Source organism: Phascolarctos cinereus, unplaced genomic scaffold (assembly GCF_003287225.1).
Source record: "Phascolarctos cinereus isolate Bilbo 61053 unplaced genomic scaffold, phaCin_HiC Scaffold_1;HRSCAF=81, whole genome shotgun sequence".
In the NCBI taxonomy this organism is placed as follows: Eukaryota; Metazoa; Chordata; class Mammalia; order Diprotodontia; family Phascolarctidae; genus Phascolarctos; species Phascolarctos cinereus.
The window spans coordinates 192,735,014-192,751,804 of NW_027555514.1; the positions used below are offsets into that span (position 1 = coordinate 192,735,014).

Below are 16,791 nucleotides of genomic sequence, written 5' to 3' on the forward strand. Positions count from 1 at the left end.
TGGCTTCCTATTGCCTTCAGGATAAAATGTAAACTTTTCTATTTGGCATTTAAAACTGTTCATACCCTCATTCTATCCTACCTTTCCATTACATTATGCACTAACATTAATATTACACATTATTCCCCGTCTGTGCATTCTATGATCAATACCCACTGGCCTTCTTGCTATTCTTCCCACAAAATCCTCCCATCTCTGTGCATTTACATTGACTCTCTCCATTTCCTCCCCTCCCCCCCCCATGCCTGGAATAGTTTCCTTCCCCTTCCCTCTACTTCCTGGCATCTCTGGTGTTTTTTTTTAAAGACTCAGTTCAAGTGCCACCTTCTGCATGAGGCTTTTCTTGGTTCCCTCAACTGCTAGTGCCTCCCTCTACCTCCTCTCAAGGTTTCTGTGTATCTATTATGTAAATACCTATTTTCACAGACTGTATCTCTTCATTAGAATGTAAACTCCTTGAAGGTAGAAACTGTTTCATTTCCATCTTTGTATCCCCAGCACTTAGAACACTACCTGGCACATCATGGGCACTTAACAAATGTTTGATTGATTGATTGATTGATTGATTGCATGTTTCTAACAGTCTGTGACTCTGTGATAAGACAACAGAAGAGCAAAAGGACTTCAAAGACAGATCTAACCCACTTTAACATTGGGTCTAGAGATGACCCTTGCCCTTTGGCAAATGACTGTAGCCCCAGCAGGGGCTGGCCAAAAGTCCAACTATCACATCGGGAGGACCAGGGCTCTAGTACCTAGAATATTTCCCAGGTTAAGCACCAGGGTTCTAGTGGTAGGGAAGGAATGAGAGGGAGTTGGTAGAAAGGGGTGCATTATTCCTCTGCCACCAGCATTTCCTAGTCCCACAGTTCCACTAAGCCATGCCAGTGATAAAGATAAAATTATGGTGGTCACAGGGTAAGGGTGAAAATAAAATGAGAGGGGGAGCAAAACAAGGAGAAGCAGGCTATTCTGAGATCTCTTTTGTTTCCTACCTTACATTTTTCTCCCTTGTTTTCTCCTTTTCCTTTTCTCCCCTACCTTCACTACTCCTAAACCCTTAAAATACACTAAACTTTAATTTATCCACAAATGTAAAATCTACTATATAGGATCATAAGATCATAGAAGCATAGAATGTTAGCTAGAAGGGAACAAATCATTCTAGTCCAATCCTGCCATTTTACAAAGAAAGACACTGAAGCCAAGAGAAAAGATGGAACTTGTCCAAGCTGACACAGATAGCACATTGCCAGTTAATCTCTAATCCTAGGGAGCTGATTTCCTCTGTTCTTAAATATGTGTGCTCAGGGAATCCTAGAATCATGAGATCACCAGTCTAGAATCTGTAGGTAATTTAGTCCAACACCCTCAACTTATAAGTGACAAAAGTGAGTCCCAGAGAAGGGACCCACCAAACTCTCAGCATTCTCTCTGAATCAAAATGGTAGCTCTTGGCTAGCCCAGACAAAAGAAGCAAAAATTGATGCAAACTAATAATGAAAGCAACCTTAGCAAAGTGTAAGGAGAGTGATTGATGGAACTGCTAGAAAAAAAATCATAAAACCTAGTCTAAAAACCAAAGAGAAGTAACTTTTGTAGAATCAACACCATTGCTCCCCTTCATCCATTGAGGAAGCAATAACTGTACCTCAGTCTCTGCACACTTTCTGTAAATCCCAACTAGGCCTTTACCCTCATGATGTTTTCTCTATAATTATCATTTTGATGTCAAGTGCCTAAGTCTTCCTCCTTCACAATCTTTGAGCAATTTTCCTCTGACATTTTGACAATGATGACTGACTCACAGAATCAGGTTAATAGAGCAGGAAGGGTCCTCAGAAGCCATTTAATCTAACCTATACCTGCATGAGAATCCATTCAATAAGGCTGATAACAAATTGCCATCCAGGCTCCACTTGAAAACCTTCTGTGAGGAGGAACCCATTACTTCCTGAAGTAGCTACTTTCATATTTTTCATATAACTCTAATTATTAGGGCATTTTCCATTATATCAAACCTAAATCTATCTCTCTAAAATTTTTGCCCATTTCTTCTAGTTCTGCTCTTTGGCCTTTAAAGGACAATTTCTTTTCCACATAACAATTCTGCAAATATTTGAAGTCAGCTATAATGCCTCCCCCAAAATCTTCTCTTCTCCAGAATGAAATACCCTAATTCTTTCTTTCAGTCAATTTTCATATGGCAATGTCTCCAATACTGGGCAACATCTTCTGGACACACTCTAGCTTATTAAAGCAATTCCTAATATGTGTTCCAAACAAAACATAGTGCTCAGGATGTGGTCTAACCATGGCAAAGTACAGTAGAATGATCACTTTCTGTAGATAATATCATTCTTAATGCCCTCTAGGATTATTTTAGATGTTTTACCTATCGTGTCACATTATTGTCATATTGAGTTTGTAGTCTGCCAAGAGTCCCAATTCTTTTGTATGTGAACAGTATTCTAGACAGACTTCCACATCCTATACTTGTGGAGTAGATTTTTAAATCCAATTACAGAATTTTATATTTGTCCCTATTTAAATTTTATCTTACTAGAGTCAACCGATCTTTCTGGAACTCTTCAGATCTTGGATACTAATTCTGTTTTGCAATACGTTAGTGATATCAGTGGGAGGTCCCATGTGGACTTAGAAAACATTCTTAACATTAACATTATCTAGGTTGTGTTGTATATTTATTTATTTTGTTAAACATTTTCCAATTACATTTTAATCTGGTTCTAGTGGCACTAGAAGTTTTGTCGACTTGAGCGGCAAATCTGACACTACTTTTTTAGCTATCCTTCCTAAATTCTCTTCATCTTCAAATTTAATAAGCATACCATCTATGCCTTTATCCACATTTTTAATAACATAATAATGTTAAACAACACAGCTAGAAGACTAGTCCCCTGGGGCACCCTGCTAAAGATTTCCCTCAGAGTCAGCATTTGTCTTATACTGACTTCTCTTCGGATATAACAATTCAACCAATTCTGAATAATGGGTAAAGGATGAAGAGAAGGTATTTAAGTTCAGTTCAAGGAAAAAAATTCTAACAATTGAAATTATCACAAAGCATAATGAACTGCCCTAGAATGTAGTATGTTCCCCTTCACTGGAGGTCTTTAGACAAAAGCTATATGACTATTGTCCTGAATGTTATAGAAATGAGTCATACTCAGATATGTTAGCTCCTTCTAACCTTGAGGTTCTTTGATTTTGTGAATTCATGTAATTGTGCTATCATCTAACATGCATTATCAGCTGCCTTTTGGACAGCTGGAAGGACCGTAGACATATCTGACATTTGGACAATAATGCTCTGTAGTCTATTGAGGGCAGAATAAGAAAAAAAATAGACAACATGCAACAGAAAAGATACAAATTGTTTATAAAGAGCTCCCTGCGTGCATTCAGGGGTTCAAGATACTGGAATGAAAGTACAACTCAGGGATAGAGTTTATTAGGATATCCTTCCATTAAAATCTTGACTACTGGAAAATTTCTCACCTTATTGGAACAGTAAAGAAAGAGATTATGAGAAGGCCTCTAGTGATTTGTCTAACATCTTCAGAACCTGCCAGGACAAGAATTTTTCTGCCCTTATGATGTAACAGGAAATATGGATCATAGGTTCTTAGGTTTGGAGCTACAAGAGCCCATAACAGTTATCTCATCCAACCCCCTTGTTCTTCAGATAAAGGAACATGGACCTCAGACAACTCAAGTAATTTGCACAAGGTCACACTAGTAGTAAGTAGCTGAGTTTTGATTCAAACCAAGAATTTATGCCTCCAAATCCAATCTTTCCTCTATATCAACATTTTGCACACTTCCTAGAAAAGTGCTGACCTGAGGCATTCCAGATCCTTCTAGAAATTATTGTGGAAAAAATGTTTTCTCCCATTTTGCAAGATTTTCCAAAGAAAGGTAGTATGGTATACTATGAATTGCATTTGACTTAGACACACAGTTCGAACACATTTGTTGCCTCATGGCCTTGATTAAGTGACCTTCATCCAACCTCTCTGGATCTACTTTTTCATCTGAAAATGAGGTTGTAAGGCTAGATTAATTCTAATGTACCATAAGCACAGCTAGGTGGTACGGTGGACAGAATGTTAGGACTAGAGTCAGGAAAACCTGAATTCAAATCTGACTTCAGATACCTACTAACTGTGTGACCCTGGGCAACCTTAACCTCTGCTTGCCATTGTTTCTTCATCTGTAAAATGGGAATGATAATAGCACCTACCTCCCAGGGTTGTGGTGAGGATCAAATGAGATAATAATCATAAATAAAGCACTTAGTACAGTACCTGACATGTATTAATTGCTATATAAATGTTAGCTATCGCCATTATTATTATCTTTTGCCCTACTTATTTATACTAGTTTAAAGAGAACAGAGCAATATAATGGAAAGAGATGAGGCAGGAAAGCAGCAGAAGTGGCTTCAAATTTCAGCTTTGCCATGTGTAACCTAACCTTTCTGGTCCTCAGCTTCCTCACCTATAAGGTGAAGAATAACTACCTCACTCAAGATTATTGTGAGTCAAGGATAGAAACATCAAATAAATCTGATCTATTTGCAAATAGATCACCCAATATTGCATACAGAGTTAGTATATAAGGGAAATCTTATAGCTAGTGAACTAAAAAATCCCATTCCATGTGAAATAGTCAAAACGACTGGTAATGTTGAGAAGGATAAATTGTCTTCATTGTCTTCTAGCTAGACAAAGGAAACAAAAACATGGATGATATAGGAACAAAATTCAGAGACTTAGCTTGGGAAGAAAAGAAAACATGAAGACTGAGAGGTGAATTCATGACAATCAGTTGCAAGAAAACATGGTAGCCAATTGATCCCCATTTCCTTTGAGAATGAAACAGAAAAAAAAATAGGCTGAAAGCATGATGTAATGGAAAGAACATTGGGATCTGAATTAAATTTATAGCTCCATTATTAATTAGCTTCATGTCCTTGGGCAAGCCAGTTAACTTCTCAGGTCAGCTTCCTGCAAAATGAAGAGATTGTACCAGATAAGCTCTAAGGTCCCTCCAATTCCAGTTATTTTAATCTACAAACTTGCATTTATAGGAGTCAAAAGATCTGGGTTCAATTTCCTGTTCTACTAAATAGCTAAATGCCCTTAGGCAAGCTATGTAACCTCTCCAAACTTCAATCTTCTCATCTCTAAAGTGAGGGACTTGGACTAAATTATTCTAAGATTCCACCCAGCAATAGCAATCTACACACTGCGTGAAGAAATTGACCTGAGAACTAAAGTGGAGCTACTTCTGGGTCATGCAAGAAACAAGCTAGAGGAGTCAATATTTTCTCTGATCCTCATGACTTCTCAAACCTCTCCAAAACAGAAACTATGCACCAGGGGCAGCTAGGTGGAGCAGTGGATAGAGCACTGGCCCTGGAGTCAGGAGGATCTGAGTTCAAATCCGGACCAGACACTTGACACTTACTAGCCGTGTGACCCTGGGCAAGTCACTTAACCCTAATTGCCTCCCCCCCAAAAAAAAAAGAAAAGAAAAGACATTGTGCACCAAAGATAAAGAAAGTTCATCTGTCTCCATATTCTAGGACACCCAGAATTCAAAAGAAGGTTTAAAAAAAATGCGGGAACTGATGTTCACTGACCCTGAGCTCACTCAGCATCCCTCGCCACTTCCCACCCTACCAGTAGTGAGGCAGCACCAGCAGACCCAAGGACATAACACAGTCTTCATCAAAATCCATCCTACAGTCCTGTCCCCTTCCCTCTTTTCAGTGCTAGGAAGACCCCAACTACAGATTGCAGAAGTTTGCTCAGGACTTGACATCCAGCTTGGTCACACTCTTCAGGAACAAAAGGCTGCTGGGGTGGCAACCTGGAAGCATTGCTGCTGTGAAATTCTGAACTACCAATGCCAAGGAAAACAGGCTCTGAACTGCTGGTACTGGATCAGAAAACTGAGGAACAGAAGGAGTGGGATATATTACCAGGTAAGAACACTATGCATGTGGGGAGACTGTGCAGCACTCCACCAAGCCTGAAGGAAAGAGCACAGCACCTACCTGGAGCCAGTTCTGACCACCCAAAAGTCATTTGAGGCAAAGACCTAGGCTGGTGAACTATAATTGCCCAGTGTGGGAGGAAGCTGAAACACTTTGAAATCCATCTCCCCAGAAAAACAAAATCAGAGGGGAGGTATTCAGAAAGTGAGTGGTAAGGAAAATGGAGGGAGGTGGGGGGTAGAGAGAGATTGAAAGTACCAAAGATTCCAGGAGGAAGAAAACTCAAAGACCTTGAACATAAACAGATAAACCAACAGAAGAAACAGTAGCAGTACAAGGAAATACAGATGCCAGATCTATTAATGAGTTCAGACATCTGTGAAAAAATCCTGCAAAATAAGGGGAAATGATCTAATACTTGATGAGAGAAAGGACCCTTTGGAATTTGAGAACATGGAACCAGAACATGCTATTCATGAGTAGTTTAAAAGAGAAATGGAGATTAAGAGAGCAAAATGTATGTCCTGCACTGCAAAAATAACGAATAGAATAGGAAAACTTAAATCCAAGACACACAGTAGTTAAATTTAACAATTCAATCCAGAAACAAGGTTTGTAAGCCATTGGGAGAGAGTTCTTCAAATAGGAAGGACATTTAAATACAACAAGACTATTCCACACCCACTAAAAAAAAAATAGGAAGGAATGGAATATTGTGTTCCGAAGAGCAACGGTGCTCAGCAAAAAAAAAAAAAAAAGGAATGCTCAATAATAAGGAAGAGTTTGAAACATTTTTAGAAAGAAAGTATGTGTTTATGCAATTTTATCTAGTAAATAAAGTAATGACCTTTTAAAAAAATAAAAAGGAAAGAAAATCAGAAGTGAAGAGATTATTTGCCTCTCAAACACCCCAAACAACAGAAATGCAGGAGTGAATAAATTCAGCAGGCAAGGATAGTAACAGGAACAAAATGAGAATGGAAAGGATGGTAAGAAATGCCTTTATAAATGTATACAAGGAAATAGGGGTGAAGGTAGAAATCTTGTAGAGTGACAGTAAAGAGATGGACAAAAGGCATTATGGACAAAACCTGATGATACTCTACCTTCAGATGAATCAACACTTTTTTTGTGTGTGGAGCTACATTACAGCATAGAAGATACATAAAAAGGAGGGTAACAGGGAGATAGAGAGGAGTGAGTGGTGTGCAGAGCTAGTAATGAGGTGAAGGTGACTGCTGTCCCAGAAAAAGATGAGCTTAGAGGGGAATGGGTGAGGAGAAAGAGGGGGGAAAGATTGAAAAGGGTGGAGGCAGAAAGGAGGCCTTATTTTGGAGGTGGGAATGGAATTCACTGATGAATACTTTTACGAATGAAGAGAGATAGTCAGTGGAGGGAGCTAAGAACCTCACACTGGATGAAGCCTAGGGGATTTGATGCTTAAAAAAAATTTGATGTCCTAGTAGGAGGGGAGTTGGAACTCCTAGGTTCAGGCACCTGGAGGAGTGGGAGAGCATGGACACAAGAAGGAGATTTCCAAAGAAAATACAGAAAAAAAGAAAAAAAAGGTTAACAAAAAAGAGTATAGATCAGTGGTGGGCTACTTAATTAGGAGTGTATCAGGGGAGGTGCCCTACCATGGAGCAATGTCTTTCTGACATCTGCAATAACTGACATTGTTCTGGAAATGAGGCACAATGGAAAAGGGGAGTACATACAACCGTCCTTCAAGACAGTGGCAGAAAGTATCTAGAGGGGAGAGTGTAGAATGGTTATCTTGTAAGCTTTGATTGCATAAAGAATGCAGAGGAAGGAGAGGGACCAAATAATTATAGAGGTCATGAGTCAGAGAATAAAGAGAAGGTAGATAATGAGGAATAAAAAGAAATCCTTTTTGGAAAAGGGCACAAAAAATAAAATTTAAAAACTAATGAACAGAACTAGCTAAAGAGGAAGAGAGGAAGGGAAAATATCAGCCAAGAAGTGGCAATCAGGGGCAAAAGGAAAAGAGTCAGTAGGAACAGGATCACCTTTAAAAAAAGATTAAAGTCACTGAAGGAACATAATACCATTTTGCAGCAGAAGAGGGAACTGAAACTGAAAAGCTTCTACATGGTCAACATCAATGCATCTAGAATAAGAAGGGAAGTGGTTGAATTAGAAGAAAAAATCTTTGTATCAAATTTCTCTGGCAACAGTTTGATATCCAGATACATAAACAATATGACTAATAGACATTCTTCCAATAGATACATGGCCAGGGGATATGAATAAACAGTTCTCAAAAGAAGAAATTCAATGTATTCACAATATGAAAAAAAATGCTCTATATCACTAATAATAAGAGATGTGTACTTCAAAATAATCCTGAGATTTTTTCCTTGTACCCTTCAAATTATAAAAAAAAAAATGGCCCCAAAAGGGCAACAGCTAATCTTGGAGAGGTTGTGGAAAGATAGGCACATTTATACGTTGTTGGTAGAGCTATGAAATGGTATGACCATTTTGGTAGGCAAGTTGGAATTGTGCAAATAAATTACCAAAATGTCCATAAAACCTTTGAACCAGATACTCTATAACTGAGTTTGTATCCCAAGGCAGCCATTATATCCCCATATACTCTAAGAATATTTATAGCAGTACTTTTATGATAGATAAGAATTGGAAACAAAGTAGATAATCATCAATTGGGGAATGGCTAAACAAACTATGATACGTGAATATGATAGAATATCACTGTGCTGTAAGAAATGATGTGTGTGATGAATATGTAGAAATATGGCTGTATATATATATATATATATATATATATATTATATATATATTATATATATATATATATGAAATTATATGCAGTAAAATGAACAGAGCCAAGAAAACATGATGCACAGAAACTACAACAATATAAATAGAAAAAACAATGACACACCAAAAATAAATATGTAAATGAACAAAATTATAAAGGTCCAGTGGATTCAAATGAATAGAAATGAGAAGACACCCCAACCTACTTCTCCTTTGTGGAGGTGGGAGGTCCACAGGTGTTGCACATATTTCCAGATTTTTTCAATGTCAGTTGTGTTGACTTTTTAAAAAAAAACACTATTTGTCATATGTCTCTGGGAGGAGGAGAAGAAGGGAATACATAGGATACTGTGGTGATATAAAAAACAAAATATCAATAAAATTATTTTTAAAAAGAACTAAGGCAGAGCTTTCTGATTTAACAGCTGTTTAAGTAGGTTACCCTGAGATTGTGGAAATTGCTCTTGACAAAAGGACAAATGTCTTCTGTAAGAGGATCATGCAACCATCAGATTATAGAGCAGGGAAGGACTTTGGGGATCATGTTTTCAAACCATTTCATTTTATAACTAAAGAAAACAAAGAGATGAAATACCTTACCAAGGTCATACTTTGAATAATGGCTGGCATTCAAACCCAGGGCTTGTGACTCCAAATCCAGTGCAGTTTCCATAACAATGATGGTTTAGATGTTGCCAGCTAGAAGGCAAAGACATGGATGTGACCCACGAAGGTCCCCTTCACAGAAGGATTATATTCCCTCTACCAAAGATCACCATGTCTTTGCTAATATGAAAGTATCAAACATACTTGCACTTTACACTAAAACAGTGTTTGTTTCCAACTACCTTGGTGGTTATATATTGTTGGACTGGCCAGTTTCTTTTTTCTTTTTTTGAACTTTTCTTCTGCTAACACAATAGGCACTTTGGTATAAGGTGTAAAGAGTTTTCATCTCCTCACGTCATATTGTGGAAAGAAGAGAAATTCAAATCCCCTCCTGGATGAAACTGGAGTGCTATGTTTGATAAATATCACCAAGTCTAGATTTCTTTGAAAAATTGCATTTGCTATGAAAATGTCAGTAACCCCTCAACCCTGGGGAATCCATTAGGCAACTGTGACTAATGCTTGTGGTGACAGACAGAATGACCTTGAGCTCTGGTGTTTGCATGGGGAGATCATTACAATAGCAGAAAGTCATTTACTTACAACAGCCCTATGATGTTGGAAGAATAAGCACTATTAACTTCCTTGGACATTGAGGCCTGCAAAGGGTCAGCTCATAGAAAAGCAGTAGTATATATCATCAGTAAAATGGAAGTAATACTTGTACTCCCTAGCTCACAGAATTTTTGTGAAATATCACTTTATACACCTTACAGTACTATATAAATATGAGCTTTGTTGTTCAGTCATGTCTAGCTCTTTGGGGTTTTCTTGGCAAAGATATTGGAGCGGTTTGCCATTTCCTTCTCCAGCTCATTTTACTGATGGGGAAACTGAGGCAAACAGGGTTAAGTGACTCGCTAGCAAGTATCTGAGGTCAGATTTTGAACTCAGGTCTTCCTGACTCCAAGCCTGGCACGCTATCCACTTCACCAACTAGCTGCCCCTAAATATGAGCTATCATTATTATTAACAATGCTAAAAAAAAATGGATCAAGCACAAAGCAGCATGAGGATGTCTTGCCTCAGTCTGCTTCCACCAAGAAAAACAACCTTTTAAACCTGAGGGTAAGCCCACACAGTTCAGCTCAAAGCAGCTGACCAAAGTATGCATTCCATTTTAAAAATCTTTTCTGTTAGCTCATAAAACCGTGCCCAGATCCTACATATTACAGTACATTTAGATTCAATAGGAAAAGATCTGAACTATAATTCAGGACACCTGCGTTTGAGTCTCAGCTGAGCCATTAACTAGCTGTGTGATCTTGGACAAATCATTTCTTTGACATCTTTCTAAGTTGAAGGATTTAGAAGATTTTCTAAAGCCTCACACTACTAGTCAGGCCAGGCACTTGTTAAGTATTAGAATAAGCTTGATCTCTCATTTTCTGCATGCTGCTCTGTTTTGTTTTGTTTTTTACTAATAATGCTTTTTACGTGTATCACAACACCCTGCTAGATTGTCAGCTCCAGGAGAACACAGAGCAGATCTCATTCTTAGTATTCCCTGGGGGCCCAGCATAGAACATAGTTGTTGATGATTATACCATGGGAGAATAGAATCCCCTTGACATGTTTAAAGAATTGTTACCTATTTTCTTCACTTTGCCTGTTTCAATACCAGGCCCTTTCATCAAATTAGATTTATTTTTAATCATAATTCCCAGGATCAGCATAAAAATATTCAAAATGCTTCTAAATCTGATCTCCAAAGCAATTTTTTTTTTTTTTTTGCTGAACCAGTTTTAAACCCGCTGGAGGGGTGAGGGCTTAGTTCTCTTTCTCCTCGATAAAAAATAAAGCAGCCATCAACAGCAAGAAGGCACCAGTTATTCACTGGGACTTGGTAAAGCAAAGAACAGCTCAGAGGGGCCATAAGCCCTCATAGTTCAGAATTGTGGATTGTGATTAATCCAATTATCTGTGATTCAAATGAGGGCCCCACAGTAGGAGTCAGTAATTGTCAGATCTTGAATAGGAGTATGAATAACCAAAAAGTATTCATTCATTCATTGTGTTACAGTTGCTGAAGCCCTTCTACTTTCAGATCTCTGGGCAGCTCTGCTCAAATTCAACAGTTGTACTCAATTCTGTAAATAATGATTAAGTGCCTATCCTCTCCAGGGCTCTGTGCTAGGACAAGAGGAGGGAGGCAAACAAAGTTTAAGCAAAACCAGATTCCTTTGGTGCTTACAGTCTACTCAACTTGAGTCTATGTTTGGTTAGGTGAGAGGATAGTATGGTTTAGTGAAGAAATTGGCTTGAAGTCAGAGGACCAGCATCCCAATCCCTGTTCTGTTTGTGTGATTTTAGGCAAGTCTCTTAACAGCTCTGTGCTTTCCTTATCTAGCTACTCTTTAAGGTTTCTAACAGCTCTTAATTTGGGGGCCTTAGGTGGAAATGATCATTTACATAAAACCTTGAGGAGCTGAGGCCTGTAAAGAGTAATAATAACTCACATTTACATTTGAGAGAAGCAGGAGAAAGGAAAGCAGATCTGTGATGCAGTGTAAGAAACTTATATGTTATAGAAAATCCCTCTGCCACGAATATCAGCAATTCCTTTGTAATTTAGAACCCCAGAGAGTTGTCCAGGGGGCATTAAGAAATCAATTGACTTGCCTACCCAATCAGTCTTGTCAGAGATTGGACTTGAATCCAGGTCAACCAGACTCCCAAATCAGCACTTCTATCCACTATATTGAGCTGCTTTACATTTACGTAGTAATTTTATTTTTACAAAGTACTTTTTATTTTACAACAATCCTGCAAGGTAGGTAGAAGTATTATTATCCCCATCTTACAAATGTGGAAAAGAAGGCTCAAAGAGGTTTTAAGTGGCATGCCCAAGGTCACACAGAGTGCCAGAGCCCCCGTTAGGACTTAAATACAAGTCAACTAATGTGCAATTCTAGTGCTCATTCAAGCTTGCCCGATGTTACATGGGAAAATCATATGAAATCTAATTTTCAGTCTACTGGCCAATGATCAGGCAACGACGCTACGATGAAGTTGTTGGTATTTTAATTCTTCAGTTTCTCCCTCCTTTCCTACCAGAGTTATATTTGGCTGTATCACTTACTAAATACTATTAATTCCCTTGATTCTTGAAATAACTTTGATAAGTGGGTTGTAAAAAATATTATTCTTCCAATTTTACAAATGGAGAAACTAAAGCTAGAAGACTGAGAGAAAGTTACCCAAGGTCACACAGAGCTAAGAATTCTAACCCAGGATTCCAAACTCCAAATCCGGTGTTCTACTATTTTAGAGTGGCCTTTCACCTCCCCCTCCCTGTTAATTCACTTTCTTTCTTTCCCTCCCACTCCTTCCAACTCTTCCTCACTCTTCAGATTCTCCCCTACAGCTCCTCCTCCCGATCTATTTTCATTCACTCTAGTCACCTTTTAAAAACACTTTCGCAGACCGCACCCACTCCTCAGGAACTCACAACAAGCCATAGGAATTGCACTAGGAAATTCCTGCTTCAGACCCAACTCATTAGAAAGACAATTAAGTAGGTCTTGGATGATGACCAAGTAACCATCACGAGGTACCTAGATTCGTTCCATGCTTTTAAGGAAGACAGTTTCCCACTAGCCAATAGGAGGTGGCAAGAACTGAACTCTGATTCGAATCCACTGGAACTTGCTCCAGCCCTGGCTGCCCGTCAGCCCAATTACCCCTGGCACTGGGGTACCCCAGCGATCTCGCTGGCTTTACGCAATAGATGCTGTTTTTATCCAAGTCTTAAGTAAAGCCTGCATGTCCTACTGTTGAGAAAGGCGCACGGGGTGGAGGGGGGGGAGGGGAAGTGGTGTGGGAGAGGGGGAGAGTGAGGGAGGGGGCAGAGGGGAAGGGAGGGGAGAAGAGGGCGCGGGGAGGGAGTAAAAATAGCCGGGCTCATCTCGCAACGCTAGCTTAGGTGCGCTGTTGCTTTTGTGTTAGCTACCCAATGCAGACTGCGGAAATCGGAGCCGCTGTCGCCCTTTCCCAGCCAGACATTGCGCATCCAGGATGGGGAGGTGGAGAGAGTTTACATAGGAGCGGAAACTTTATTTTAAAAACAAAACGAGGAGAGGCGGGAAGGATGGTGGCAGTAGCTTCTGAGAATCTCTTTCTCAGGCATCCTGAGGCTCCCCCCCCTTCTCGTTGCGCACCGCTCCCCGCACCCCCCTTCCGCCTTCTTTCGCCTCCCAGCAGCCTGTTGGAGGCTGGGTCCCGCTACGTGCCTGGCTGACCCACACTTTACAGAGGTTCAGTCCGGGGCTCTGCGCTATTTTTAGAAACCTCTGCTACAAATGTCAAGAAGACAAGGATGGGCAAGCAGAGAGACTGAGCTTTAAAGGGCTAGTAACGGAGCCAACGCAGCTTTGCTTCCTTGATGTATAAAACAGATGGCATATATGAAGGATCATCCCGACTATCTAGCAAGTGAAGCATTTTGTAAATTAGTTATCTGAGGATTTAGGGGTTGAGGAGAGAGAAAAGGATCGGTATCCTAGAGTCTACCTTATACGAAGACCTTATTTCTGACAAACCTCACAGCTGCATTCATGCACCTCCCCCCACCTCCCACATTTCAGCCCCCGGAGCGTGTGTGACTGACAATTCCCAGATACATGTACTTCTGGTATCTTTCAGGGAACAGGATTTTGCGTCCCTTGCAGCCTCTTCGGAGAAATTGAGATGGGTGCTTTATGTGGGGTTGCTGCAGGTGTTAAGGAACGAGAGTTATAGGGATAAGAGGGAGAGATTAAGAAATAGTTCTCTCACTCTGTTCCCGGTCCCCACCCCTCCCGGCGCTTTTGGGTAGCAATATGTGAAATGTGCGGCAGCCCTACTGGATTGCAGGCTATTAATAGAGCCTGGAGTTTTCTCTATTTCTTTTTCCTGCCGGCAAGTAGGGGGGCAGTCTCCACACTCATACCCCAAGCCCTCACCGACTTTCGTATGCCGCGCTCTTCTGGGAACCTAACCCCATTCATGACCACAGGTGCCCTAATGCCCCTTAACTCATTACAGTTGTAAAGACGTGAAGGTCAGTGACGCTCGCCACTCTAGTTAGGAGCTGCTTGTAGGAAGAAATCGCAGGCCGAGGGTTGGTTCATAAGACAAGACTAGCTCTCCGGGTCGACTTGAACGTAAAATTGAGGGGAGTGGGAGAGAAGGCGAGTGGGGGAGACGTGGGGCCTTAGTCAGGAACAAAGATAGAGCTGCAGAGAGGCAGAGGACATCAGCCCCAGGAGTTTATAGAGGGAGTCAATAGCTGCAGTCACATATTTCCCAGGCCCCAAATTCCAGGGAACTGCAGGGGTGCTGTCCCTGGGACTGAATTAAGAAGTCTGTAGCTATAACCAACCCAACCTCACGCTCACTTCCAGAGGCACTTAGACCAAACCAGGATTACAAATTTGTAACCCTCCCAGCCCTGGCTCTGAATGGGTAGGACCTATCCGTGGTCCTGAAGTAGTACCCAGAGTACTCAGGAGTCAGTTCCGGCCGCAAGACTGTCTGGTGAGGACCTAAGGACCCAGAAGGGCTACATCAAAAGACAGCTAGACCACTGCAAGCGGGGAGAAATTGAGTACTTGATTTTTCATCCTGCCTTGCCTCCCCCCCCAAAAAAATATGCAGAACCTAGAGTAAGAGAAGAGAAAGACCTGCAGCCAGAGAGCCGCAAAGCCAGAAACAAGAGGATGAAGAGCTTGCAGGCTAATGGTATAAGAGGGTGATGGGGGTGATATCTGCTTCTTTGCATTTTCAGGGGGGAGGGGAACTGGTACATGCACTGCCTCGCTTTCTCTTATCCCTCCTCCTACCCCCGACGAGAGAGAGAGAGAGAGAGAGAGAGAGAGAGAGAGAGAGAGAGAGAGAGAGAGAGAGAGAGAGAGCGCAACAGCAGAAGCAAGCAGGATGGAGCTAGGGAAAGTTTGGCACTTGAAACGGAGCAGCGGTAGTGGTAGCAGCAGCAGCAGCAGCAGCAGAGCAGCAGCAGCAGCAACGTAGTGGTTCCAGATCTGAGCGGCCGGGGTCGCCAAGGACCTTGGCTCTCTCGCCTTCTTACCTCGGTGTTCTCGGCAGCGTTCTCCGCCATTTTCCTCCTTAGGAGCAGGCAGCGGGAAGAGTGTTTCATGCCCATAAGAGCCAGCAAGGGGTTGGAGATATATAGATAGTAGAGAAAGGGAGAGCTGTTGTGGCTTTAAAAATAAGGGCCCCTAAAAACCCCACCCCAAAACAAAACCCAAAACTAAACACTGTATCTGGAGCACACACGGGATAAAAATCAACCACGGTTGAGTCTTTTCAGCAGTCTCCACTTTCTTTTATTTTCCTCCCTTCTCATTTGCTTCTGATTCCTTCACACACTTTCAAGTTCTTCTCTTGCATCCCCACCCCCCCACCCCCACCCAGCCCCACTCCACACACGTTGCGGGTCTGCTTAGGGAGGTAGCCTCAAATGCACAGCTGCTTCTCGCCCCGCTTCTGGGGAAGTACAGCAGCCCAAAGGCAGCCAGCAACTCCTCTTAACTTCTGCAGCTCGGCTGAGCTAAGCAACACCCCTTTCTCCTTGCGTCTTCTCGGGGGCTGAGCTGGGTGAGTGGGGGTGGGGTGGGAGGTGGAAGTGGTGAAGGCAGGCCACGGGGGCACCGAGAGGCGGCGGGGCAGGGGCTAGTCGCCCCCTAACCTTTTACCCTCGTTCCCGCCTCCCCCGGTTTCCTTGTTTCTCTCTGCCAAAAGAAACACTTCTAGGCTCTCCGAACAACTTGCGCTGGAGGCGAGGACATAGCTCAGGAGACTCGGACGCTTCCCTTCTACAGTAAAACGAGATGGAGCGATCAGCAATCTCGGGCACTGGACTTGTATCTGGCTTTCTGAGTTAACTAAATATCCTCCTGTAGAGAAACGATATGGGGGGGGCGGGAGAGGGAGAATCTATCCTACCCCCAAACGCCCCCCCTTCCTCTCTTCTTTCTCTTATCTCTCAGTCTCTCCCCCCACGCCGGACAAACCTTCACTGAATTACAAATAGGGGAATGGAAAATGGGAGAAATTGGTTAGCAGCTTCTTTTTGCCCCTTGACTGTCCAAAACTGATGGGGTCCTCACAACTATAAAATTAGACGGAAGGGACTATGGGGTAAAAGACGCTGGTTGGGGGTAGGGAGACAGTTGGAGAAGGAAGTTTAAATATAAATTCCTGCGCCTCTCATCTCCGCCCACAACCCCCCCACACACACACAACGTGCACACAACGTCTCCAGGAGATTTCTTAGACCCCCCCCACAC

General features: G+C 41.6%; 1 protein-coding gene across 1 annotated transcript in view; it reads right to left on the reverse strand.

The window, feature by feature from the left end:
- Window positions 1-15,877, reverse strand: part of PRMT8 (protein arginine methyltransferase 8) — a 161,807-nt gene extending 145,930 nt beyond the window's left edge. The window contains exon 1 of the mRNA XM_021001647.1: window positions 15,570-15,877. Within this exon, the coding sequence (XP_020857306.1) occupies window positions 15,570-15,644 (75 nt within the window). The 5' untranslated portion in view covers window positions 15,645-15,877. The remainder of the gene's footprint in view (window positions 1-15,569) is intronic.
- Window positions 15,878-16,791: the final 914 nt, after the last annotated feature.